This window comes from Labrus mixtus, chromosome 11, assembly GCF_963584025.1.
Source record: "Labrus mixtus chromosome 11, fLabMix1.1, whole genome shotgun sequence".
NCBI lineage: Eukaryota > Metazoa > Chordata > Actinopteri > Labriformes > Labridae > Labrus > Labrus mixtus.
Window position 1 is genome coordinate 11,911,021 of NC_083622.1, and position 27,513 is coordinate 11,938,533.

The window sequence follows — 27,513 nt, forward strand, 5'->3', positions numbered from 1 at the left end:
GAGGAGCAAAGGGAAGAAGGAGGGAGGAAGCTCTGGGGACACAAATCAGTCAGGTCGCTCCTATCTGGAGGAGAAGCGCTTAGAGGGAGCATTGAATTTTGTGAGCAATGCAGTAGAGATGGTAAATCTATACGACGAAGTGAAGCCTAGAAATGTGAAGAAGGACTTCACAAATTAGAGAAAAGAGTGTGATGCAGACATAGCTTACAGTTCAGTCAGGACCACTTTGTCAAGAAAATGTACTTCATTGCAATTATTTATATTCGGCGGTATGGCTCTGTTTTGGGATCTCCCTGACCTTCCACGTTCTTAAGTTGAATGCATACAAGGAAAGCTTTAGGCAGAGATAAGCAGCAAAGCCAAACAGAGCAGGCATCAATGACAAGCATGACATTGATTGATGCAAGTCATTGCAGCATAAAAGGAGGAGCTGGGGTGGAGGAGGGCTGCAAATGTGGCTTGCAGAGGGAGCAGCAAAGAGTAGGCAGGCTAGAGCAGTTTAAATAAGCGGCATAAGAACTTTTGGCTAATAGAATGCTTTGAAGCAAATCAGCTTGAGGCTTGTGTGAGATCAGCTGTTACCGAAACTCTGGCATGATAGTCGAGCGTGACTCCATTCCCTGCCTGAAACTGAAACGAAGAAACATAGTGACTTCAGTTCTCTTATGCTGGCTAGCTGCAGTTATTTTTTTACAAGTTGTGTCAACGCTGAAGGCATTTCATCCTCAATGAATTTACAGCAACTACTGCAGACCCATAACCTGCAGGGTGATGAAGAATGACTAGTTGTCCTTGGTCTCAATGCAAAGAATTAACCAAACTGTGAGCACAAAACAGAGGCACATTTTAAATGAAAATCAAGTTAAAATCGTCAATCGAGTTGGGTGTGGAAAAAACATCTAAGATTTTCTTTGAAGGCCATATATTTTTTTAATGGAAAATAAACAAGAAAAAAGAAAATATACATTCAAGAGAGCAAAACAATATCAAAAGTTCTTAAATCAGCAATAGAAATTCAGCGTTGCGTTAGTTCAGGCAGGGAATCAACACAATGCTCTATATGTCAACCAAATCAAGTGAAGCTTTTGAAAGCCCCTTAGCAACATCTTTCAGCTATCTTCAAATTGTGTGTCTTTATACCATTGCCAAGACTACCACATAGCATATAACACAAGTGTAACAGGAAATAGGAAAGCAAACCAACATTCTGCCAGGTACAAAGCCTTGTTAAAAAAGTTAGAATTTAGAGTGCCTTAATGTTTATGTTCTTTAAGCTAGTGACAGGTTTTGTTTATTAATGAATAAAATTATTCAAATTTCCACTTTTTTTTAACCAATAATAACAAAAAAAAAGTTAATTCGGGGTCTCAGTTGTTAATTTTGTGTGAATTTAGGAAGAATAGATGTTACTAAGGAAATGACTAATGAGGAGCTTGTGTAAATAAATAAATAAATGTCCCAGTAACCAAGGTTTGACTCAAGTCTGATCTGTTTGATGCAAGTCATCGCTTCTTTTTCACTTTAGATTCCTCTTTCTATCTTTGGCTGTCACTTTACAATATACGCATTTACTGCGCAAAAATAAAAAATAGAAGAGTTTTATAATGCACAAAGACTCACAACACTATGGCTCCCAAATATATACTCATTTATTTGTTATAAGTACATGAAATAAAATTGTTTCGAGCCTGACAGGGAATATCTAGAGACTTTTTCGACTCAGCACCTAAATAACTGATGTGCATGTTTGCTGACTTTTTCAGCATTGATATTTACTCATATACTGATGCCTAAGGCATGTCTTATATGAGAGAGCTCTTAGTTTTTTATGCTATTTGACTAAGTAGCATGGATATTTTATTGCTTTTTTCACAGGTGAGATTGTCACAGATCGTTTTGCAGAATGGCCGACGAATCACAATACATCTTCTGCATCTTAACAATGTATCATATTCTCATATTTCATCACTTTATCCACATTGCTACAATTTTCATTATGATAATTCAAAGGCAAGTCAAGTTTGCACGTTTAAAAACAGCCTCAACTAACCAATGTGCTTTATTTACAAGGTGTAAAAACAACAGCAGCTTCAAAGAAAGACAATAAAATATATATACACACATGAAGAGGGTTTTACATAAGATGACAGTGGGCCAAGTGTTTTACAGATAAAGCTGGTTGGAGTCAGGGGGGCCAAACAGAACTACCTAATTTTTTTGCTCATTTAGTATTAAAACGTTTTGTGCCATCCAGTCTTTCGAGTAGTATTTGCAGGGAGTGGGGGTTATTGCTTTTGAGAGGGATATATATTTACATGTCATCTGCAAACCAGTGGAAGGATAAACCGTGCTTCCTTATTAGGGAGACCAGTGGCAGCATGGACAGGGAAAAACAAAAAAGAGGTGATAAAACTGAGCCCTGAGGAACCCCACAGGTGAGGGCAGCAGAGGGAGAAAAGCTATATCCTAGGCATACTTTAAAACTTCCGTTTTCCGAGTATGAATTGAGCATATTTAGCCTGGATCCCAACCCAGTCTTTAAGCCTGGTGATAATTATTTTGTGGTCAACCGTCTAAAATGCGGCGCTGTGTCCCCATTGTCTGCTGCTAAAAACAAATCATTAAGAACTTTTAAAAGAGCTGTTCAGTGCTGTGGTTTTCTCTAAAATCTGATTGGAGTTTTTAAATATTTGATTATTGCTTAAAAATTGATTCATTTGTTTATTGATTACTCTTTCGAGAATTTTGGATAGTAATGGGAGTTTCGAAAATGGGTTAAAATTTGATCAAATGTTAGGATCTAGGTTAGTTTTTTTTTTAAAGAGGCTAAACCACTGCATGTTTAAAATCGGTCTGGAAGAATCCCATGGAGAGGCAGCTGTTGATGAAGGAGAGGATGCTAATAATTTTAAATGTTTCTTTAAAAAGGCAACGGAGAATACAAGCAGATGTCCATGATGTGGGCTTCAAATGAAGGATTATTTCTTGCAGAGAGGAGAGAGATAATGGATCAAATCGATTAAAGAATTGCACAGCTGACCGAGGGTCTGGCTGTGGTGCAGACGGTGGTAAAATTTGCTTTTTTATATCAATTGATTTTTCCACAAAGAATTCTAAAAAACTCGTAATTTTCTGTGCAAGAGACTGGAGAGGTGTAGTCAGTGAGTCAGGCCCCATACACACACATTTTTTTGAAAACGGAGTATTTTCTCTCCCTTTTGGCCTCCCGTCCACATGAAAACAATTGAAAACTGAGTTTTTGGTCACTGCAAACGAAGTCTTTGAAAAACGCATTCCAAGGTGGAGATTTTTTTTAAATCACGTTTACTTGTATTCGTGTGAACAGTTAAAACAGTTAAAACGGAGCTTTTTGTAATAGTGACGTAATTAAGTCGACTTGCATGCTCGCAATGTTCCTTTACGGTGTTTGATGTGAATGAGATACAGCTATTATCGCCACCTACTGGCCTGGCATGCTTATGTGAGCGTTTTCCATCTTTTTTGCGTTGCCATGTGGACTGAGAGATTTTTTAAAAACTGCTGGTGTGGACGGGATTTTTTTTGCAACCGGAGGGGGAGGAAACGGGTTTTTAGAAATATCCGTATACGTGTGGACGTGGCCTCAGTGAGTTTACGGTTTTTATTAACCTTGGGTCTGTTGAAGTTTTGTGTTGTGAGATCGCATAAGTACTTTGTCCTTGCTAAAAAAGTCCTTTGCTCAATACCAAGACTCTGTCAAAGCAGCAAGTCATAAGAGACTTGGAGTTTGACTTTTTTCCATTTTCTTTCTGCCTTTCTACAGCTTCAAACAGTCAGATAAACCTGAACTCCCCTTTTATTTTGAAAGTACTTTTAAAATCTGATAACATCAGACTGAAATATAAAAGGCACGTGCGTTAAGGAACTACATCTTCAGTTTTTGGACCGAACACACCCCTCTGTAACATAGTTTGGCTACGTTTACAGATACAGACTACAGCAGGCTGAAACGTTACCTAGTGAAGCTACTGATTGTTGTCACACACAGCCACCAGCTGATCCCTGCATGAGAAGCAAAGAAACGATACCCAATTAAACAGCAACACTTTACGAGCTCTTTCTGTATGAAAGTCAGCAAAAAAAGTCTGTAATGTCCTCCTATTTGTACAGCAGGTACGACTTAAGCCTGGCTCACACTGCCGGATAATCGGACCTCAAATCGGCCTGATTCCTCCTTTCCGATAATCGCGGGGTCAGCTCTCATAATGTTACTTTGTATGACAAATGGCTGTACAGTAAACTCTGCTTTCAAAAGCAGCTTTCACTGTTGTTCATTTCCTGTTGCATGACACATACTTTTCTTTGTCGTCAGCCTTACTTCACTGAATAATAAACATTTGTTGTCAACTTTGCTAACCTATTCACCCTTCCTTCCTCTTCCTCCGCTCCCCCACACAAAGGCTTCTCTGTGCTGCAGCAGGTGAGAAGCTGGAACATCACTGTACCTAAAACAGTGACTGCAGTGGAGGGGAGCTGTGCTGTGGTACCATGTCAGACAAAAGCTCATGTCCGGGTCACCTGGTATCAATACAATAAGATGTATTATCCTGTGGTGTATGACAGATATCCTCCTACAGTGGAACAACAGTTCAGAGGACGCACCTCAGTAAAGGGAGCAGCCACAGAGGGTAGCTGCACCCTGAAGATTAAAAATTTAAGAAGAACAGACAACAACCTTAAAGTCTATGTGTGGATCAGTCCAGACTCAATAACAAGTCAGAAATTCTTTGATCGAACTGTTACGATCAATAAATAGAGCACTTGACTCTGAAACCTTAAGCAAAAGAAGATGGGGATTGGCTTGGCAACCTTGCAGTATTTACTGCCATGGTTTATGTGGAACACAGTTGCCATTGTTGTTTGTTTATTCTTGCAAATAATATTCCTAATGTTGCTGACTACAACTAAAGGCTACAAAAATGCTGATCCTATAAACACCACAAATTTGAATATGTCACTTATGAAATACATTTGTACACTGTAAGAAAACAATCGTACCTAATGTGAAAACACCTTTAAATAATTTTATATTTACTGTCCTTCAGTTTCACTTGGAAAAAAAATACAAATGCTGACTTTGAGTAAGAATTAAAGTGCTTTTTTCACAATTGTGTTATGATTAGAAATGTAATTTATATAGTCGCCTGCTTATTTCATGCTTCATGATTAGGCAGGACGCTTTGACAGAAAAGTTTGAGTTGTCACCTCCTGTATGTTATTGCATTGAAAATAACTCATAAAAAGTACACAACATTCCGTGCTAACATGAATGTTGCTGGGTTTTTTTTACTTCCTCATTTTTAAGTCAATTATTGCATGCTGTTTGGAAAGGTGGCCAAATGATGAGGAACTTCACTTCTCTAAACATCCTTCACCTCTCTGCTCAAAAAGACCTGACAAAAAGGTAAGTTTATAAAACTTTTATATAACTTTTAAGTAGCTTTTAAATAACGTTATCCTTTTTCAGGAAATAAAACAAATCAACATGTTTTATGTCATAAAGCTACTTTTTAACAAGTGCATAATTTTTGCACTTGCAGGTTGATCAAACAATCTTTGTTACAGGGGAAAGAAAAAAAACATTCACTCTGATCAAGTTTTAAACATTTTAAAGCTCTCATGCAGTTTTTCTTCTGGGCATTATTACTGATTATTAATTATTAAATAGTTTCCTTAAAGAGGTTGTAAACAAACTGAACTCAAGTAAAAAACATAAAACACTTGTATCTTTTCCTTGAGGCAGGCAGTCAAACTTCCTGTTTTTTTATTTTATAATAATTTCATCTGCTACGTTTTAGTAATGAGCATCTTTACATGAATTGAATGAAATGCAGAAAGATTTCAATTTAAACCTTAAAATGAAAAGCTTCACACCTTGAAGTCTTTTAGTTTTGTTGGGATCAATTTAGTTAACTAAACTCTGGATCCAACCTTTTCCACATTGATGAAGATTTAAACATTTCAAGATATTTCTCCATCTGCAACTTCTGCAAAGATCACATTCAACAACAGCCTCAAAATGAAATCTAAGTTTATTTGGAGCGAAATAAACTAAACTGTAAATCTACATGTATTCTCTCCAGACTTTCTGCCTCTTCTGAAACACAAAGATGGCTGCAGCTCTGACTCTCCTCCTCATTGGCTGTCTGCTGCAAGGTGAGATGCTCACTTATATTTATCAAACAAATTTGCTACTAATGTGTTCTGCTTTCTTGATATCATAATGTAGAGATTTGGTGTTAAATTCACAACTTTAATGTAAAAAAGCTGTGTGAAAATGATGAATCCTCTTAGTTTTACATGAAGATTATTTTAGGTTTTTAGAAATAGAGCCATCAATAAAATATATCATGACTTTATCTTTTGTTTGTTTATTTAACAGAGACACGTGCAATGAACATGAACAGGTTTCTAGCCACGGCTCATTTAGAACCTCTATCCCTGTCAATGATTTTAGTAATATAGACATTATAAACTCAATATAAATAAGGATTGTATTGTAAATGTATAATTGTAATAAGGATTTGTTTCTTGTGTTTCAGGTGCCCTGTGTGGACAGTTTGGGAGCATTATACCAAAGACTATAGAGGTTCTGAAGGGATCCTGTGTGACAATCCCCTGCTCCTTTGATGTAGATGATCAATATAATGTCAAATTAGATAACACATGTAAAGCTTTATGGAAAGAATCTTATAGGGGACCTGTTGTGTTTGACAGCAGTAATCCACAACAGAAAGGACAATTGATTGGTGACCTAACAAAAAAAGACTGCACCACAACCCTGAATGACATGCAACCTCAAAACAACAAAGTGTATTATTTTAGATTGGAATGTGGCAATAGGCTGAAATACTTTTTTGATGGCGTGAAAATTTCAGTCACAGGTAGGTTTCAAATTAAATGTATTAACAGTTCAGTCATGTAGTAGTTTAATTGATTACTTTAAAATAAAGATAAATCAAACCTTTGATAGTAGAGAGAAATAACTGTTTATACATGTTTATGAACCTTCTGAACAGATGATCCACCCAGACCGACTCTGACTCCGCCCACACTGAAGGTGAAGGAGGGAACCTCAGTGAGTTTGACGTGCTCTGCTCCAGCTCCCTGTCTGTCTCTTCCTCCAAATCTGACATGGAGCCCCGGCCTGGGTGAAGGTCAGGAGACCCTGCAGGAGAATCAGGACAAAACTAAAGTCAAGATCTCTGTGCTGAACTTCAACGCATCACACCTCCATCACGGACAGGAAATCTCCTGTATTGCTGTCCACAGAAAACAAGATGGCAGCACTGAGTCATCTGTGAAAACCAGTTTAACAGCTGACATTACATGTGAGTATGAGTGTCTTGTGATTAAATTGATTACATAAAATACATGCTTCTTCTTCTATGTTTGTTGTTTTGTAATCATTTAGCGAACAGTTACGAGCATGGCCGTCACCTGGGGTGTGCATACTGCCATGTGTGATTACCTTCTTTTCTCTCCACTCAGATGTTTGATTGTAGATGTATTCATTGTATGAACAGGGTTTGTTGTTTAGTCTCTACATAAATGATCTAATAAATGAATGCTATTAGGACAGACATCCTAATGTACGCTGATGATACTATCATTTTTGAACATGCAACAACAAAACAGCAAGCTGCACGTAAGCTAACAGCAGTGATGACTAATGTCACACAGTGGTTTAATAACTCCTGTCAATACTTAAACATAAAGAAAACAATCTGCATGTTTTTCACAAAGACGTCAACAGATCATTTCACACTCAGTGTTTTCATAACAGGGTTAAAGGTCACAGTTGTATCTGATTATAAATGAATGTAACACTGGACTTTAATCTCCCATTTCAAAAACTAATTAAGATGGTGACAAACATACTAAAGTTTATATTTTCATATTTCCATTTCTATTTTGCATTACATAGAATTGTGATATAATATATTGATTTTCATTTTTTTAACTGCATATTATGTACACAAAATTAAACTAAATCAAGAACTGTTTTGTCAAATAAGGAAAAATTCTCAGTCTTTTTCGTCTGTTCATTTCTACACAATGGGAGTCGAGCCCACAGACTGACCAACACTGTGATAAAAGAAAAAGGCTGCATGCACCTCACAATCTGAACTGATGGTGTTTCAGTGTAATCAAACTGTACTGAACACAAACATGTACGGATGACTGAACAACTACAGTCATTTTTACCAATGCAACTTGCTCAAAATGAATTGTGCAACCCCTTCAGCAGTTAAAAATAAAAATAATATTGCTAGCAGAATATTGTGATTCTATGCTGTATCTATTTTCCCCCACCTCTAATTGCTATGCTGTCTCATGTAGGCCTACGTCTCCTGCTTTGATGTCCTGCTTTTAGGTATCTTATTTGTTTTACCAGGAGAACAGTATTACTGTCCTGTTTTAATGCACATCTCTCTTTTAAGTGTTTCATATGTGCTTCTAGATTTACAATTTTGTTGTCCCACTTTAGTCTGTTTTACATATTGCTGCTGTCTATGATGGCTAAACTTGTGCATTACAGAAATGTTATGAATGTGCATTGTCTTTATAACTTTAAATTTTATTAATAAAAATAAATAAAAATGAATGCACTGAACGGTGAAGACCAAACCGTGATGGCTCTGCACGAGTACACATACCGTTATAGTCCTACTCAGTGTTGGGCTCGTTATTGAAAAAAAGGAATATATTACTCATAACTCTTTAAGTAATTTAATTACTTTACTTATTACTCCCTGCCATCAGTAATATGTTACACTGCTTGTTATATTACTTTTCGTAATAAGCCACAACATTCATTAGATCTTTTTCGCTTTTAGCTGTCCTCGATTAAAATCCAGTCTTGGTTGATTTGTAGACATTTGTTACCTTCACAGCTTCCACGCTCCAAACCGTAGTTGGGAGCGAGCTGGTCTCATGCTAATAACTTGGCTCGTAGCAGGTAACTTGCATCTAGTGGTCCGGGTTAACAGCGCCGAAGAACTGACCAGCGAGGCGGTGGTTGCAGCAATGAACTCGGGCTTTATTACTTCACAGTGGTACACATTCACGGGCATAAAAGGCACTTTGCTTGCTAGCGTTCGGCTGGAGAATGGACTGCGCTACCATCACGTTCACACCGTAGACTCAGACTGATTACCATCGCTACACTTTGGTTTTTACTACCCAGAACACACCTGTCCCATTACGTCACACATACGCATTTTCCAATAAGTCGCCAGGGGGCTGAGATTGCAACACTACCCCCACTCTGGAGGATGATTAAACCTTTAACATATCTCCAGCATCATTACACTGTACACAGGAAAATATTAATTAGACAGTTATTATGCAAACATCCCCAACCATAACCCGTGTTTCCCACAGTCCTTGAAGGGATCCTCCTCCAGTGGAAAATCAAGGTGAAAAGGCAATGCCCATAAAACATCAATTAAAGCATATTGCATATTCCTTCTTTTGTACGTGTAAGCAAATGTCCCAAACATGACACTTATACATTCAATGAGAAAAATGTGACTTTTACTTTAACCACTCAACACAACGTTAGTGTAAAAGCACTCCAAGGTACAGGATTTTAAGTGCAAAAATAGGGCAATATATTCTGTTAAACAAATAAATTTTTATCTTTTACATTATGCGTTTCACACCCACGCTTAATAAAGTTCTTAGCAGTAAACATACCCAGGATGCTATAACAAAACTATGCAGCCCATTAGTATTCAAATTTCCAACTGTTGATAGTAAACAATTATATTGCGCCCATACAGTATAAAACTTCACATTTTAACCTCAACACAGTCAAGTTACATTCGTAATGATACAATACTGGAACTCTATTGTTTTTGACAATACTGGAACTCTTTTGTTTTTACAACACTGAAACTCTTATGTTGTTGTCCTTAATTTCTTTTTACTGGAACTCTTTTCCTCTGAGGAGGGCAGCGATCCGCCTACACCCATCCTCAGGCAAATATGCTCAGTGACCAATCCAGTCACCAAACATGTCAGGAGCTCTGCGGACCCTCCGGGGTCGACGCCGAGGGGTGGAGCTCAAAAGAGGACGAGCAGCTTGTCCCCCAGCCTCATGCTGGGTTCCAGCTTCGTCCAGTGAAGGCTCAGCAGGCTGGCAAGGGAGCTGGCTGCAGCTCGGTGAAGCTGCCGATGATGGTGGTGGAGAGAAGAGACCTGGGAGGGCCTCCACAGCAGGGTCCTCCGTCTCTGGTGATGTGCCCCAAACGTAGAGGGGGCTGATGTCGATTTCTGAAGCACTGGGGTCTGACGACGGGGGTGGCGCCTCCACCGGTGCCCACATTTCAGCCTCTTTAAAGACCCAGCCGTTGTCAAGTGTTGTCCTGGAATGGTAAGCTTTGAGCTTGTCATGATGAACGACTTTCATCTTCATCCTCGGACCACTTTTAATCCGGTAGACCAAGTCGTCCAGTACACCCACGACGAAGTACGGCCCCTCGTAGGAAGGCAGGAACTTTCGTACTTTATTTTTTACTCTCTTGGTGCCTTTGACCAGGAACCATACAGCATCACCGACTTGGTATTGGACTCTGCAAACATTTTTGTCATATTGTCGTTTGGCACGCTCGATAGATTTTCCCAGCGCCTCCCGGGCCAACTGGTGAGATAGCTCGAGTCGTTCCCTAAGCTGTACCACATAGGATGGAGGGATAGTAGTGTTGTCTGGGTCAGATGGCCAGATCCACTGGCTCTGTAATTTCCCGTCCGAACAGCATCATGTTAGGCGTCAGGCCCGTGGCGCTGTGTTTGGTTGCCCGGTAAGCCATGACCGCATATGGGGTCATAATGTCCCAGTCCCAGTGACATCGTTCTGCAGTGGTGGCTATGATTTTCTGCAGGGTGGCATTGAAGCGTTCTACTTGGCCGTCTGACTGGGGGCGAAACGGCGTGGTCCGCGTCTTGTCGATTCCCAGCAACTCACACATTCCCTGGAACACAGCTGACTCGAAATTGGTACCCTGGTCGCTGTGTAGGCACTGTGGAGCTCCGTACCTACACACCCACTCTGAAACAATCTTTTCAGCCACTGTTGTTGCTTGCTCATTGGGAACAGGATAGGCTTCCACCCATTTGCTAAAGTAGTCCTGTACCACTATTATGTAGCGGTTGTGCCTTTCGGTTTCATTTAGTGGTCCCATTAAATCGACTGCGATCCGTTCAAAGGGGGCGCCAACTCGCACGGTGCCCATGGCGGCTTGAGGTGTTTTCTTGGGGCGGGCTTTTTCAGCACAGCTGGTGCAGGTGCGGCACCACAGAGTGACGTCATCTCTCATATTGTACCAGTAGTACCTGGCCTTGAGACGTGCGAGGGTCCTTTCTCCTCCAAAGTGGCCACCGACTGGGCCATCGTGCAATTGTTCTGTCACTGAGGTGCGGTACTCTTGAGGCAGCAGAATCTGTGGATAGAACACCCTTCCATCTGTGCAGTAAAATTTCCTCAGCAAAACTCTGTCTCTCTGGTAGAGCCTTTTCCACTGCGACCAGTAGGCTTTGGTGGCAGGGCTGTAGGGTGCTATGTCAGCCCAGGGTGGCCTGCCACTTCCCTCGTCCATCCACTTCCTCACTGGTGCTATATCTGGGTCAGCTTCTTGGGCACTGATTAACTGCTCTTGGGTCCAGCCACCGAACAGGTTGGTTTGGGCTGGTTCACTCACCCTGTAGATAACTGGACGGAACAGAGAGCCAGCTTGATTGTCACTGAAAGCGTCTACTACCCCCACTGGAAGATACTTAGGCTCGACTGCGGGGCTGCCTCCATAGCTACCTTCGGGCACCACTACCCCCACTGGAGGTTGCTCTGCAGGAGTTTCCCCGGCATCCTCTGCAGCTGGACTCTCGGCCATGTTGCACTGAATCCCTTTGTGCTGAAGCTGGTTACTGAGGCTAGGCTCTGGCATTGTGCAGGGGCACGACGTCTGGCAGGGTCTTCTGGAGAGCGCGTCAGCATTCTGGTGGTGTCTCCCTGGACGATGGATCACCTGGAAATCGTACTCCGCCAGTTTTTCGAGCCAGCGAGCGAGCTGGCCCTGAGGCTCCCTCATCCGAGTCAACCAGCGCAGGCTGCTGTGGTCAGTCCGTATGATGAATGATCTCCCTAGCAGGTACTGCCGGAAATGAGAGGTGAACTCGACAGCTGCCAGAAGTTCTCGTCTGGTGGTGCAGTAGTTTTGCTCGGTGGCTGACAATCTCCTGCTCCCATAGGCAAGCACTCTCTCCTCACCGTCTTGCACTTGGGAGAGGACTGCTCCGATTCCCCAGTCACTGGCGTCTGTGTCGAGGAGCAACTCGCCACTGTCGAGGGGATAGCCCAGCACGGGTGCTGATGTTAGCCGGCTTTTCAGCTGCTCGAACGCCTCCTGGCATTCATCCGTCCAGTTAAAACGTGCATACTTTTTGGTGAGTTCGTGGAGAGGCTTGGCAACTGTGGCAAAATCTTTGACGAAGCGTCGGTAATACGAAGCCAGGCCGACAAACTGACGCACTTCAGAGACGTTTTGGGGTGCGGGCCACTCAGTCACTTTTTGGATCTTTTGGGGGTCAGTGGCGACACCTTTGGCGGAGACGATGTGCCCCAGGTAAGCCACTTGCTCTCGGAACAGGCAACACTTTGAAGGTTTAAGTTTCAGGTTGGCTGCGCGTAGTCTGTTAAACACTTGACTGAGCCGCTCCACCATTTCAGTGCCGTCTCGCCCCAGGACAATGATGTCATCGAGGTACACCAAACAGGTCTCCCACTGTAGCCCGGCCAGGACACGGTCCATGAGCCTCTGTAATGTGGCCGGCGCATTGCATAGTCCGAAAGGCATCACATTCCATTCAAACAGGCCCTTACGGGTGCAGAAAGCAGCGGCTTTTCGGGCTCTCAGCGTCATCTCCACCTGCCAGTATCCTGATGTTAAGTCCAGCGTGCTGAAGTACCTGGCGGCAGACAGTGTGTCTAAGGTGTCCTGGATGCGGGGCAGTGGATAAGCATCCTTTATGGTTCTCTCATTTAAGGGTCTGTAGTCAACACATAGCCGTGACGTTTGGTCCTTCTTCCTCACCATAACGATTGGTGCAGCCCAGCTGCTGTTGCTGGGTTGGGCCACACCAGTGTCCAGGCTCTGCTGCACCTGCTGGTCTGCTGCAGTTTGTTTGTCTCTAGCCATCCTGCGCGGTTGCTGTTTCACAGGCGGACCAGGGGTGGTGAGGATGTCATGCTGCACGAGGCCAGTACGACCAAGGTCAGTGGGCCCGGTGGAGAAGACGTCACTGTATGACCGTAGCAGATGGGCCAACTTCTCGTGGTCACCCTGGGGCAGACTAGCACAGCTCTCATTATACAGGACCTGCAGGTGGCTGGGTAAAGAAGCAGAGACAGAGTTAATAGATTCAGGGGCCGGTTGGGCCAAGGGTGGTTGGGGCTCCACCTTCCCCAACACCGTGGCTGGCTGAAGGATCCCTGCGACAGCGCCTCTCTTCAACGTGACAGGTAAGGCACCAGGGTTGAAGACTCTGATGGGGACGTTCGTGGACCGCTGCGCCTGTACGATGATGTGAGCCACTAGAACGTGGTGCCTTTCGATGAAACCTTTGGTTGGGGTCAGCATCAGGTCTCCGTCAGCAGCACGGCGGAGGCGGGCGGTGTCAGGGACTACATACTCACACCCCGACTCCAACACTGTTGTGCGGGCCACCCTGACAATGTGCACTTGGGGCTGATGGCTTGGGTTAAAGCGAGGTACCTTTTCTCCGAAGAGTGTTATCTCACGGCGTCCATAGTCCAGATGGGCGCTTGTCTGATGTAGGAAAGGGTGCCCCAGGATAACCTCTGTGCTCTCTGCTGTGTCGGCCATAATAAAGTTAACACTGGTAGCTCTGCTCCCTACTTGTACTGGTAGGTTAACCTCCCCTAGCACTGCCAGACCACCGGGGCCGATGCCCTGTAGGACCTGTGCGACAGATGGCTCCATTGGGGGTTTGAACTCTGTGGGAATGGAGTTGAAAAGATGGAGGGGCAGCACATTCCTCCGAGCACCAGAGTCGAGTAGGGCACACATTTCCAGTCCAAATATCAATATTTTAACACACATATCATCTTCCTGACTTGCCGTACAGGTGACCACTATACCTGTGTCGGGTGCTGTGTACTTATTGACTGTCCGAGCTTGCTGCCTGAGTCGACGGGGTGAAGGGCAGTTTCTCTGCCTATGACCTAGACCGGAGCAGTTGTGGCATTGAATATCCCCCATAGGCATTTTGACATTTGTGTCTTTCTTCTGGCGCCACGGCTGATTATATCTTGGAGCCCTCTCTGGCGAGTCGATAGACCAAACAGCTACTCCCACTGGCTCCACACAAGCTGGCATGCTGTTATTCTCACGTACCGTGGCGGCCCTGGCTCTCTGATTGACGAGACTGCGTTGGCCAGGCTGCATGAATTGTGTGACTGTTCTGGCGGCCCTCCTCGTGGTCTCGTAGCTGTGTGCGATGTCATATGCTTTCGCCAGGGTGCGCGGCTGTTGCTCCAGTAGTTTTTGCACCACCTCTGCGTCGGCCAGGGCGTTGGTGAAGACCTCAACACTGATGGCGTCCTGCTCCAGCTCTGTACGGTCAGCATACACCGTGGAAACTTTCTCGTAGATATCATCCCTTAAGAGGTGCAGGGCTTCGTTTTGCCCCCTAACCCTCTGTCTCAGTTCAATGCCGATGGCTGCTGCGTGCTCAGAGCGCGGCCTGTAGGCGGTCTCTATTTCAGCCACAATCCGGTGGTAGCTCCAACGGTCAGATCTGGGGTTTTTATGGACGATAGCTCCGGCCGCGCCAGTCAGGCTGAATCTCAGTTGAACCGCCATTGTCGCCTCTGACCAATGGTTTGCCTTTGCACAGCTTTCAAACCGGTGAATAAAGTCTTTCCAGGAGCCCGTCCCGTCAAAATGGCCTGGCTTTAATATCGGAATTCTCTCTTTATATCCGTAATGTTCATCGTCACTAGTGTCCATTATTTCAACAGCTGGTGCTGTGTGTGATGACCCGACACGTGGCGCCGACTTGGCCCTTCTCACAGCTGACTGGCCGTATTGGTAGGGGTCACGGTGTGGGGCATAGTTATCATCATAGCTTCTAACTCCACAACGTTCCACGGGCTGTGGCATGTGGGGTGGAAATGGTGTCGACGTGAACTGGGGGGACAATGCGTGGGCCGGGGCAAAAGGGTTTTGTGCCGTGCAGTTCGCGGGGGTGAACGGGTTAGCTAGCTGGTTAGCGGCATGTAGGGCAAACGGTTGAACAGGGCTATTTTCTAACCCGTAAGGTAATGCTGCAACTGGGCTGGCTGCCATACTTTTTGAACAGTCACATATTTGCTGATGGAAATACGGGGACTCACCGTCAGCTTTATATTGTTGTTCCATGGGCGTTAGGAACGGGTTAGTCAACCGTGATGGCGGTGGCGTGGGGGGGAGCGCTAGGTTGAACGACGGCGTCTGGCCATGAACTGCCGCTTCGTCCGCGCTTAACGTTAGCTCCATGCTAGCCGCGAAGGGGTTAGTGCTGTCGGCATATCGGCCGTTCATGTGGTTGACCGGGTCCATGTTAGTGTCTCTTATATCCATTAAAAACGGATTTTTGCTTACATTTGGGGTTTCCATCTCGACAGGCCTTTTAGTCCAAACGCTAGCATTAGCAGTAGCTTTAGCTCTGGCTCCGAGCGCCGTCATTCTGCTTCCGACCGTCCAACGTAACTTTTCTTTTTCTCTCACTTTTCTTCTTGCTTGTTGATCCCGGACGAGCCCCCAGTGTTACCTTCACAGCTTCCACGCTCCAAACCGTAGTTGGGAGCGAGCTGGTCTCATGCTAATAACTTGGCTCGTAGCAGGTAACTTGCATCTAGTGGTCCGGGTTAACAGCGCCGAAGAACTGACCAGCGAGGCAGTGGTTGCAGCAATGAACTCGGGCTTTATTACTTCACAGTGGTACACATTCACGGGCATAAAAGGCACTTTGCTTGCTAGCGTTCGGCTGGAGAATGGACTGCGCTACCATCACGTTCACACCGTAGACTCAGACTGATTACCATCGCTACACTTTGGTTTTTACTACCCAGAACACACCTGTCCCATTACGTCACACATACGCATTTTCCAATAAGTCGCCAGGGGGCTGAGATTGCAACACATTGTAGGGCTACAGCTATTCTCCGCAGCTCATTGGTGGAGTTTATTTACGCAAGCTTCATGTTGTTGCGTTGTCGTCAGATGTTGTAAGTGCTTAAGGAGTTTTGAAGTCCTGTTTTTTGCAGTATAAAGAGTCCTGGTACTGGGACACAATTTACATCTGACAATGATGTTCTTGTCATCTTTCCTGTCGACAAAACTTAAGTAATGGGAATATTTCCAGCCGCTGAATACATGTATGCTTCCATCTTTCAAGCTAGCCAGAGTTGCCATGTATGTGTGACAACAAATGACAAAACAAGCCCAATGGCCAAAAAAAACTACCCTCGGCGGCAACTAAAAAAAAGCCCAAATCCGCATATCTGGCAACCATGAAGCTCGCTACCTTCCTACTTGTCTGAGGTGCACAACAAAATTAATCTGGGGTTTGTTGCATAAATCTGACGTGGGGTAATAACAACAACAGTAATGTAGTAACAAGTTATTTTTTGTGTGGGTAACTGTAATATTATTACTGGAATTTCATTAGTAATTTGTTACACTACTCGTTACTTGTAAAAGTAATATTATTACTCTAACGCGTTACTAGTGATACGTTACAGACCAACACTGGTCCTACTAGCTGTTTCTATTGATGTATAACAGGGCTTGTTCAGAATAAAGGCATAACTCTTCTCTATCCCTCATCACAAATAAACTACATATTCAAAAAAGTACAACTTTATTTTTTCTCTTTTCAGATTCACCCAAAGGGACCACAGTGTCAGTCAGTCCCTCTGGTCCAGTGCAAGAAGACACAAATGTGACAGTAACTTGCAGTGGTAATGCCAACCCCGCTGTAAAGAACTACACCTGGTACAGAGCTGATGGAGTCGAGGAGACTTTTATGAGGACTGGACGTGTTTTAAACATTAAAGCTTCTAGAAAGAGAGGCCCGTTTTTCTGCAAGGCTGAAAATGAACTGGGAAGTTTTCAATCAAACACAAGACAAATAGATGTACATTGTAGGTGTCATTCATCAGTTACATTTTTCAAAATGTATGAAAATCTCTTTGTTTAACTTGAATTTCCTTTGATTGGAAACTTCAAATCCATAAAAACTTTCTTTTGTAGAGGATTACCTTCGTTGTAAATAAAGGGAGAAAAGCGTTATAGATAATGGATGGATGGATAATTTAAAAAGTATTTAGTGCCTTTCTTTTAGGGTGGTGGGAGATCACTTTGGGTAATCCATCCTGAACGACCTGAATGGTAGGGGAAACACTGTGTTATATATGAGGTTCTATAATTAAATTAGAGACGAGCAAATGTTAACTTTACCCCCAAAAAGGTCTGCTTAGTAAGAATGTGCATATCAAGTAAAATTACAATTATTCAAATAAAATTGCTTGCGTGAGTAATATTGTATCCTGAGAGGACAAAACCATGCTTTGAGTGCGAAAAGAAAAATCCCATCGGCAGCGAGCAGGAGAGAGCACTGTAGTTACGCGCTCAGGGTGAGATTTTGCTCGTGCTCAAAGCATGGTTTTCTCCTTGCAGGTTACAATATTGCTTGCGCAAGCAGATAAATACTGCGCGCGAATGCTGTGCAAGTGCTCGCAAAAATAATATACGTGCGTGGCTGTTTGAGTTGCACGCGCAGCTCCTTTAAAGTTGCGCATTGATCTCGTGCGCACGCGATTTTATTGGCTGGGATAAAACGCCATAGGTCAGTTATGGAGATGTGACATAGAAGAGCGTAGTGCTGTCCCATAAGTGGAATTGTTTTCAACTGAGAGCTGAGTGAATGCGGCCTCAAGAAACGTATGACGCTGAGTGCTGAAAACACTGAACTACATTGGTTTTGTATTGAAAATAGGCGCTGCCAGCGTTAAAAGCGCCCTCTGTGGACACAGGCCTAGAATGATAACCGATTGACATGGAGGAAATATAATTTTTCTTTGCCTCATTCACTTGGACACTCACAGCTGGTCAACTTTTCTTTTTTTTTTTTTACAGCCATAAGCCTTATCTTTTACTTTTGCAAATTTGATACAGTATGGCTTTACTTGACTCTCTACTTGTCTCTCTTCCCTACATCCATTACAGATGCTCCACAGATCATGTCCTCATCTGATTGCACCAAAACTGCTAACCAGGTCAACTGTTCCTGTGAGTCTACGGGAAATCCTCCTCCCACTTTACAATGGAGTTTGGATGGGTTAGCTGTCAATCACTCAGAAGAGTTTGCAATCAGTTATGGCACAGGTGTGAGCTTCATCACCATGAGTCAAGCCCAATGGAAGGATCACTTCACTGTGCTTTGTCGCAGCTCAAACTCTCTGGGATCTGTTGCTCAGCGATTTATTTTCCACAGCCTTCCAACATCTGCAGAAAGTCAAGGTTTGTCTCTGAACTGAGTCTAACTTTTATTGGTAAGCGGCACATTTCACAATTTGTTCTCATAATTACTAAGTATTGCCAAGAACACTTTATGAATGGGTAAGTAGTGAAGGTGAATTCCTTTTGAAAGCTTTAATATGTCCTGATTTAACAACTTACAAAAATGAATAATTAATACGTTATGTCCAAATTTATTATAATAATAATCTCATCTGAATAAGAGCTTGAACCATAATCCCGTATTGTCCTTTGTATGTTTCAGTGATTTTGCCAATCTTCATCGCCACCATTTTCGTCTTCCTAGTGCTAGTATGTGCTCTACTCTTTGTTATCAGGTAGGGTAACAGCAAATCAAACCAAACCGTACAGAATACCACTATGCAAAATGTTTAAAAACCTCCAACTTGGAATTTTATATTCTTTATTTGAGTGAAGATACAGATTCTATATGGTGTTCCTCTGGTCTTCAATTTAAAATCTTTGAAATGTTTAATATTTTTTGGTATTATGAGCAGATCAAGTCTTATCCAGGTAATTAATATTTTTCAATTGAGGCCCACAATTTCAGTCAAATGTTGTGGATCGAAAATGTTGCCAATATATTTGAGTTATTTATAGTGTCCTCTGCTCTGTGTCTGTTTGTGAGACATAAGCATGATTAAAACCGCAAGCGGTGATGAAGGGCCCTCGCACCCCTGTGCATGTCGGGGTGTGTTGCGACCGCGGGAGTGCAGCAGCAGCGGAACGTGGCTAAGCAGCAGGCCGTGCAGTTTGATTTGTGTAAAAGTTGTAGTACTGGCATGTTGAAATATGCAACGCAATGAAGATCACGTAATATTTTGACGTAGAGCAGTTCAGGCTGGCACTGTCATGATAGCTATGACATTTAGAGGAAATTGAGCATTGTACATAGCATGTAGTACTTACTCTTTGCAGTAGGGGGCGCTATTGTTGATGTTGAATATTGTTATGCCAATGTGTTCAGAGGCCATCCCTGATCATACAAGTGAAATTTCAATCAGATCAGACAAAGTATATAGGATGTATTACTTAGTAATTGCAGTAGGGGGCACTATGGTTGAAGTTGACTATTGTTATGTCAATGTGTTCAGAGGCCAACCCTGATCATACCTGTGAAATTTGAAGCAGATCAGAAAAAGTATCTGAGATGCAGTACCGCCTCTTTCCAGTAGGGGGCGATATGTTAATGGAATAATTGTATTAGGTTAGATGTGATCATGCCAGTACTGACATTGTTCATGTGAAATTTTGAGCAAATCTGACATTGCATATGGGATGTAGTACTTAATGTTTGTAGTAGGGGGGCTATGGTTACAATTTATTATTGCTATGTGACTGTGTTCAGAGGCCAACCCTGATTATACATGTGAAATTTGGAGCAAATCTGACATTGTATATAGGAAAAAGTACTTATACTTTGCAGTAGGGGGCGCTATAGTTAAACTTTATTATTGTTTTGGGATGGTGTTCAGAAGCGAACCCTGATTATACCTGTGAAAATTGGAGCAGATCAGACAAAGTGAGTACATGAGATGTAGTAGTCCCGACAAGCTTAATATGCATACCAATTTCCGTGAGTGTACGTGAAAAAACCCTTTATGGAGAGGCATTTTTGAAAATTTCAAGGGGGCGCCACTGAGCCATTTTGCAAATTTCTTTTACGAAACCACCAAAATATCAAATTTTGCGCGAGACCTGATGACTGTGGAATGTTTGGTGAGTTTTCGGGCACGTTCAGGCCCTCAAAAGTGGCCGCAAAGAGGAGGAACAATAAAAAGAAGAATAATAATCGTTAAGGTTCCACGAGGGTCTTACGCATTTGTCAGTGCTTGGGGCCCTAATAATCACTAGGGCTTCAAGAGGGTCCTCGCACGGTTCGTGCTCGGGCCCTAAATATGTAGCTTTATGAGGCACCTAAAGGACTGGAGAAACATCAGTATTTCCTGACGTAAATTTCAGATGTACCGCTGATCTCTTACTCTCTTTTTTGCTCAAAGCAACTTTGGGATTAAATATGACTGAAGATATGTAGTTACTTAAAGCTTTGTGTACTTTTGAGTACTATCAATCATTAGAATAAAGGAGATTTGGAAGAGTATTGTTTTAAAACAGGTCGAAAGTATCAAATTATGAAAAAAAATGTTGATAACCTTACTCTGAAGAGAGGATGCCCACAGGTGGTTCATTATGTGGTGTTTTACTGTTCTTTACTGATTGGTGTGCTGTGATACAGTTTGCAGCTTCTCAATAAGCCCTTTGTTTGCAGGCAGGTGTAGCGAAGTCCGAGTGGAAAACCTACGAGTTTTGCTCTAGTATGTTGCAACAAAAAAGTTATGGCATGAATTAATCATGAATATTTCCTCTACTTGACAGAGTATGTCCTGTACTGTGACCTTTGCACATGCACACATAAGAATGTTGATGCTGAAATGCTGCCCGCCACCGGCCAAAGCTATAGGCGGGCACTAATGCTCCACTACCTAGATGTAAACCAGCATAGTAGACAAGTGGCATGTCATAGCGCAAAGAGGTTTGACTGTATTTTGATCTAGAAAATGGAGTAAAAGTTGTATGTAGGCTGTCTCGTGTTAAAGTGGCGTATCTTGACCAGAGCAATGCGTAAAAAGCACAGACATGTGGAAGTAAACCTGCAAGGAGGACCAAAGGCTGGCAGTGCTAGTACTGCTAATGCTCGCCACACTCAGCACAACATTTAGACAACTTTTTTCCTGCAGACGCTGTGATCCTGTGATCTGTTAACAGTGTTGAAATAACTAAATATGGACTGTTCCCTGATTTTTTTCTCAACTTTAGACTAGGGAAAAACAAAGATATTTTCAGTATATTCTTGTAGGTTTATACTATGCTGTTTTTTCAGGGCTCAGAGGACTCAACACAACCTGCTTAAGAGTCAGGGGTCAGGTAACGCCAGCACAGTTGCTATGAACCAACATCTACCAAGTGGAGAAGGAAATTAGGTATTTTATCTTGGAATCCAGCAGTTTTCTACTTGTCACTGTCACTTAAATAAGCAGAATAACTTTACAACCAACATTTCCTTTTGATTGTAGGAACCCAACAAAACAAATGAGGGCATTTATGCTAACACCACTCAGCTGAAGAAACCAGGTGTCACCCAACCTGCAACTATCTCTGAGCCAATGAGCACCAACTTACAAAGCTCAAGCCGAAACAACACAGAAGATGCCAGTACAAGTTCAGAGAAGAAAAACGAGGAAAGCAAAGATGTGATTTACACTAGTGTGACTTGGAGGAGCAAAGGCGAGAAGGAGGGAGGAAGCTCTGGGGACACAAATCAGTCAGGTCGCTCCTATCTGGAGGAGAAGCGCTTAGATGGAGAATTGGGCAGAAATGTTGCGAGCAATGCAGTAGAGAGTGTAAATCTATACAATGAAGTGAAGCCTAGAAATGTGAAGAAGGACTCCGAATGTGAATATGCCCAGGTTAAATTTAGAGACTAGAGTGTGATGAATAATTAGATTACAGTTCTATTGCTGGTTTTTAGAACTTTTAAGAATGCTGTGGTCTCTTGAATGTATATTTTCTTTCAAAATAAATGTTGAAACTAGGGCTGGGTGATATGGCCTAAAAATAAAATCTTTGATTTCTTACCACACCAAACTTGATTGATGATTTTAAATTGATGTTTTTTAAGCTGGAGCGTTAGATAACAAGTGTCTGCAGGCATTAGTGAAGCATGGTGGAGGTTCCTTTCAAGTTTGGGCATCTCTGCAAATGGAGTTGGGGATTTGGTCAGAATTAATGGTGTCCTCAATGCTGAGAAATACAAGCAGATACTTATCTATCATGTAATACCATCAGTGTAATACCATCAGGGAAGCGTCTGATTGGTGCCAAATCTATTCTGTAGCAGGACAATGACCCAAAACATACAGCCAATGTCATTAAGGGCGATCTTCAGCGTAAAGAAGAACAAGGAGTCCTGGGAGTGATGGTATGGCCTGCACAGAGTCCTGATCTCAACATTATCGAGTGTGTCTGAGATTGCATGAACAACCCACCTGCCGAGATATTCCAAAAACTGTGTGCAAGTGTACCTACAAGCATTGATGCTGTTTTGAAGGCAAAGGGTGGTCACGCCAAATATTGATTTGATTTAGATGTTTCTTCTGTTCATTCACAAAATGCTTTTTGTTAATTGATCAAAAATAATTACTTCTATTTGTGAAAGCATTCTTATTTTACAGCATTTTTTCACACCTACCTAAAACTTTTGCACAGTACTGTATATAAATCAGACAGCCAAAAGGCAAAGAAACTCAACTTAACATCAGAAGAACCGATAATAACAAAGACAAAAAGTTCAAATGGGAAGATAATTTATAATTTAAAAAAGGGGCTGATTAGGAGAGGCTGTACGTTTGGAAGTTGCCTATTTACTACAGATATTGAGACTTCATATCATTGTACAGCCTAACAAGTTTCTCTTCACGTTTAGGGGGATTTTGCTGTTTCTATGTCTCTGTCACCTGGCTGTTGAAGTTCATCATGTTATTCTCCTGATTTCCTGCCTTTGCTTTGTCATTCAAAGCACTTTGTAAACATCTATTTTTAAAGGTGCTATAACAATAATGTTTGTAATGTATTATTATTATTACATAAAAACCAAGAAAGAAGGACTTCTCTTAAATCAAGTTAAAAAAAGCAATTCCTGGTAGTCCTGCTAGTTTAGCTAAATGTCATTCATAACCGTAATGAATAGCTTTTACTACCATGTAATGTAGAGGCGTATTGTGGTAATAAACTTTATTGATATACTATTTTTTTTAATTTAATGCCATATTGGCATGATAATGAATTTTTATATGAATTTATGTTAACTTACATTCCTTATGAAGAGCAAATGAAAGTAATCCTAAGAAGGCTGCATCGAAAGCTAGGGTGGAGAAACAAAGACAGAAGATTTACAACAAAACAGAACTTCTACAGGAGTATACGAGAAAAGAAAGAGAAAGGTAGCCCTAATTCTCTCACTCGTTCATTCACTCACGTAATCACTCCCACATTCATTCAGACACACACTTACACTGGTAAACTGGACCATGCCTAAATACGCAGGAACATAACGCTGACAGGCTTTTTTATGGAGAAATCTGGAGTGTTCTGGCTGTATCTGATTCAAATGACTCAAAATAAGCCTCAAAGTAGCGGTCAAGTTCTCCGTGTTCTCCAATGTGCAGGCACGGACTCAACTTCGCGTCCCTTTTTAAAAAATGTTCTAGAGTTTGTCTATTTGTAAACTGAGCACGCTTCATAATAACATAAAACCATGCATGTGCTGTATTACGACGTCATGTACAAGAGGTAACCGTGCCCAGACCTGGTTTGTCCTGGAGCAGTGTGAGTGCAGGCCGTGCCGGCCAGCGAGGGATTGGGGAAGGTGGGGCAATCTTAAGAACAGTATGCGCCCCTTACTCGCTTGTTCACTTACTCACTCACAAAATCACACTCATTCCCTCACTGATTCACTCAGACTCACACTCATTCACTCACTGATTCACTCAGACTCACACTCATTCACTCACTGATTCACTCAGACTCACACTCATTCACTCGCTGATTCACTCAGACTCACACTCACTGATTCACTCAGACTCACACTCATTCACTCGCTGATTCACTCAGACTCTCACACTCATTCACTCACTGATTCACTCAGACTCTCACACTCATTCACTCACTGATTCACTCAGACTCACACTCATTCTCTCACTGATTCACTCAGACTCTCACACTCATTCAATCGTGTTCATTGGCTCACACACTCATTCACTCACTGATTCACTCAGACTCACACTCATTCACTCACTGATTCACTCAGACTCTCACTCATTCTCTCACTGCTTCACTCAGACTCACACTCATTCAATCATGTTCATTGGCTCACACACTTATTCACTCACTGATTCACTCAGACTCACACTCATTCACTCACTGATTCACTCAGACTCACACTCATTCACTCACTGATTTACTCAGACTCACACTCATTCACTCACTGATTCACTCAGACTCTCACACTCATTCAATCGTATTCATTGGCACACACACTTATTCACATACTTGTTCACACACTCACACTCACATTTACGTAATTACTCACAACTTTACTCAATACATTAATGAACGGTGAGGAATGATGTGGCACTCTATGAAAACTATATGTAAAAAGTGCTGAACATTCAATGTGAACATGAAAGTTCCTTCTTTTTTTTGACTTCCTAAATTCAAGTCAAATTTTCAATGCTGTTTATGAAGGTGGCCAAATGATGAGGAACTTCACTTCTCTAAACATCCTTCACCTCTCTGCTTAAAACTACCTGACAAAAACGTGAGTTTATAAAACTTTTATATAACTTTTAAATACCTTTTTCAGGAGATATAACAAATCAACATGTTTATTATCATAAAGGCTACTTTTTAATAAGTTATTTTTTTCTGAAGTTGATCAAACAAACTTTGTTACAGGGGAAAGAAAAAAACTTTCACTTTGATCAAGTTTTGAACATTTTAAAGCTCTCATGCAGTTTTTCTTCTGGGCATTATTACTGATCAAATAAATTCCTTAGAGGTTGTAAACAAAATGAACTCAAGAAAAAAAAAAGTTTTTCTCTTTTGTCTCTTTTCCTTGAGGCAGGCAGTCAAACTTCTTGTTTTTTTATTTTATAATAATTTCAGAAATGCAGAAAGATTTCAATTTAAACCTTAAACTGAGAAGCTGCACACCTTGAAGTCTTTTATTTTTGTTGGGATCAATTTAGTTAACTAAACTCTGGATCCAACCTTTTCCACATTGATGAAGATTTAAACATTTCAAGATATTTCTCCATCTGCAACTTCTGCAAAGATCACATTCAACAACAGCCTCAAAATGAAATCTAAGTTTATTTGGAGCGAAATAAACTAAACTGTAAATCTACATGTATTCTCTCCAGACTTTCTGCCTCTTCTGAAACACAAAGATGGCTGCAGCTCTGACTCTCCTCCTCACTGGCTGTCTGCTGCAAGGTGAGATGCTCACTTATATTTATCAAAGAAATTAGCTACTAATGTGTTCTGCTTTCTTGATATCATAATGTAGAGATTTGGTGTTAAATTCACAACTTTAATGTAAAAAAGCTGTGTGAAAATGATGAATCCTCTGAGTTTTATGTGAAGACTATTTTATCATTGAAAGCATACTGATAAGATTTTTAGAAATAGAGCCATCAATAAAATATATCATGACTTTATCTTTTGTTTGTTTATTTAACAGAGAGACACGCAATGAACATTGCTGATTTTAGTAATATAGACATTATGAACTCAATATGAATAAGGATTCTATTGTAAATGTATAATTGTAATAAGGATTTGTTTCTTGTGTTTCAGGTGCCCTGTGTGGACAGTTTGAGATCATTATACCAAATACTATAGAGGTTCTGAAGGGATCCTGTGTGACAATCCCCTGCTCCTTTGACGTAGACGATCAACATAATGTCAACTTAGATAACACATGTAAAGCATTATGGAAAGAATCTGATAGCAGACTTGTTGTGTTTGATAGCAGTAATCCACATTAGAGTACAATCAAAGGACAATTGATCGGTGACCTAACAAAAAAAGACTGCACCACAACCCTGGATGACATGCAAAACAACAAAGAGTATTATTTTAGATTGGAATGTGACATTCTGAAATACTATTTTCATGACATGAAAATTTCAGTCGAAGGTAGGTTTTAAATTAAAGTAATTAACAGTTCAGTCATGTAGTAGTTCTTTGACCTTATCATTCATTACTTTAAAATAAAGATAAATCAAACCTTTGATAGTAGAGAGAAATAACTGTTTATACATGTTTATGAACCTTCTGAACAGATGATCCACCCAGACCGACTCTGACTCCGCCCACACTGAAGGTGAAAGAGGGAACCTCAGTGAGTTTGAACTGCTCTGCTCCAGCTCCCTGTCTGTCTCTTCCTCCAAATCTGACATGGAGCCCCGGCCTGGGTGAAGATCAGGAGACCCTGCAGGAGAATCAGGACAAAACTAAAGTCAAGATCTCTGTGCTGAACTTCAAAGCATCACACCTCCATCACGGACAGGAAATCTCCTGTACTGCTGTCTACAGAAAACAAGATGGCAGCACTGAGTCATCTGTGAAAACCAGTTTAACAGCTGACATTACATGTGAGTATGTGTGTCTTGTGATTAAATTGATTACATAAAATACATGCTTCTTCTTCTTTGTTTGTTGTTTTGTAATCATTTAGCAAACAGTTACGAGCATGGCCGTCACCTGGGGTGTGCATACTGCCATGTGTGATTACCTTCTTTTCTCTCCACTCAGATGTTTGATTGTAGATGTATTCATTGTATGAACAGGGTTTGTTGTTTAGCCTCTACATAAATGATCAAATAAATGTATGCTATTAGGACAGACATCCTAATGTACGCTGATGATACTATCATTTTTGAACATGCAACAACAAACCAGCAAGCTGCACGTAAGCTAACAGCAGTGATGACTAATGTCACACAGTGGTTTAATAACTCCTGTCAATACTTAAACATAAAGAAAACAATCTGCATGTTTTTCACAAAGACGTCAACAGATCATTTCACACTCAGTGTTTTCATCACAGGGTTAAAGGTCACAGTTGTATCTGATTATAAATGAATGTAACACTGGACTTTAATATCCAATTTAAAAAACAAATTAAGAATGCAGTGAGGTTCACAAACAGTTTGTAAATTCAGACTGAACAGTTTATATATTTGTTTCTATTAGTCTATGTATACAAAACTATAAATATTTGTGTGTGAATCAGAAATACATTTGT

The 27,513-nt window shown here is 41.6% G+C and overlaps 2 protein-coding genes and 2 long non-coding RNA genes across 4 annotated transcripts in view; all 4 read left to right on the top strand.

Moving 5' to 3' along the window:
* LOC132983663 (B-cell receptor CD22-like) overlaps positions 1-27,513 on the top strand; it is a 100,788-nt gene that overhangs the window by 60,989 nt on the left and 12,286 nt on the right. Inside the window, exons 7-8 of the mRNA XM_061050084.1 lie at positions 16,985-17,248; positions 18,333-18,620. Coding sequence (XP_060906067.1) covers positions 16,985-17,248; positions 18,333-18,620 — 552 coding nt within the window. The remainder of the gene's footprint in view (positions 1-16,984; positions 17,249-18,332; positions 18,621-27,513) is intronic.
* The window catches only part of LOC132983671 (sialoadhesin-like), a 48,676-nt gene that overhangs the window by 11,758 nt on the left and 9,405 nt on the right, over positions 1-27,513 (top strand). The window contains exon 4 of the mRNA XM_061050097.1: positions 26,549-26,860. Coding sequence (XP_060906080.1) covers positions 26,549-26,860 — 312 coding nt within the window. The remainder of the gene's footprint in view (positions 1-26,548; positions 26,861-27,513) is intronic.
* LOC132983675 (uncharacterized) lies at positions 3,406-5,176 on the top strand. The gene is made up of 2 exons (XR_009674862.1): positions 3,406-3,625; positions 4,440-5,176. It is a non-coding gene; the product is annotated as an uncharacterized LOC132983675 (long non-coding RNA).
* On the top strand, positions 24,963-26,354 carry LOC132983674 (uncharacterized). Its single transcript, XR_009674861.1, has 3 exons — positions 24,963-25,020; positions 25,625-25,697; positions 26,061-26,354. It is a non-coding gene; the product is annotated as an uncharacterized LOC132983674 (long non-coding RNA).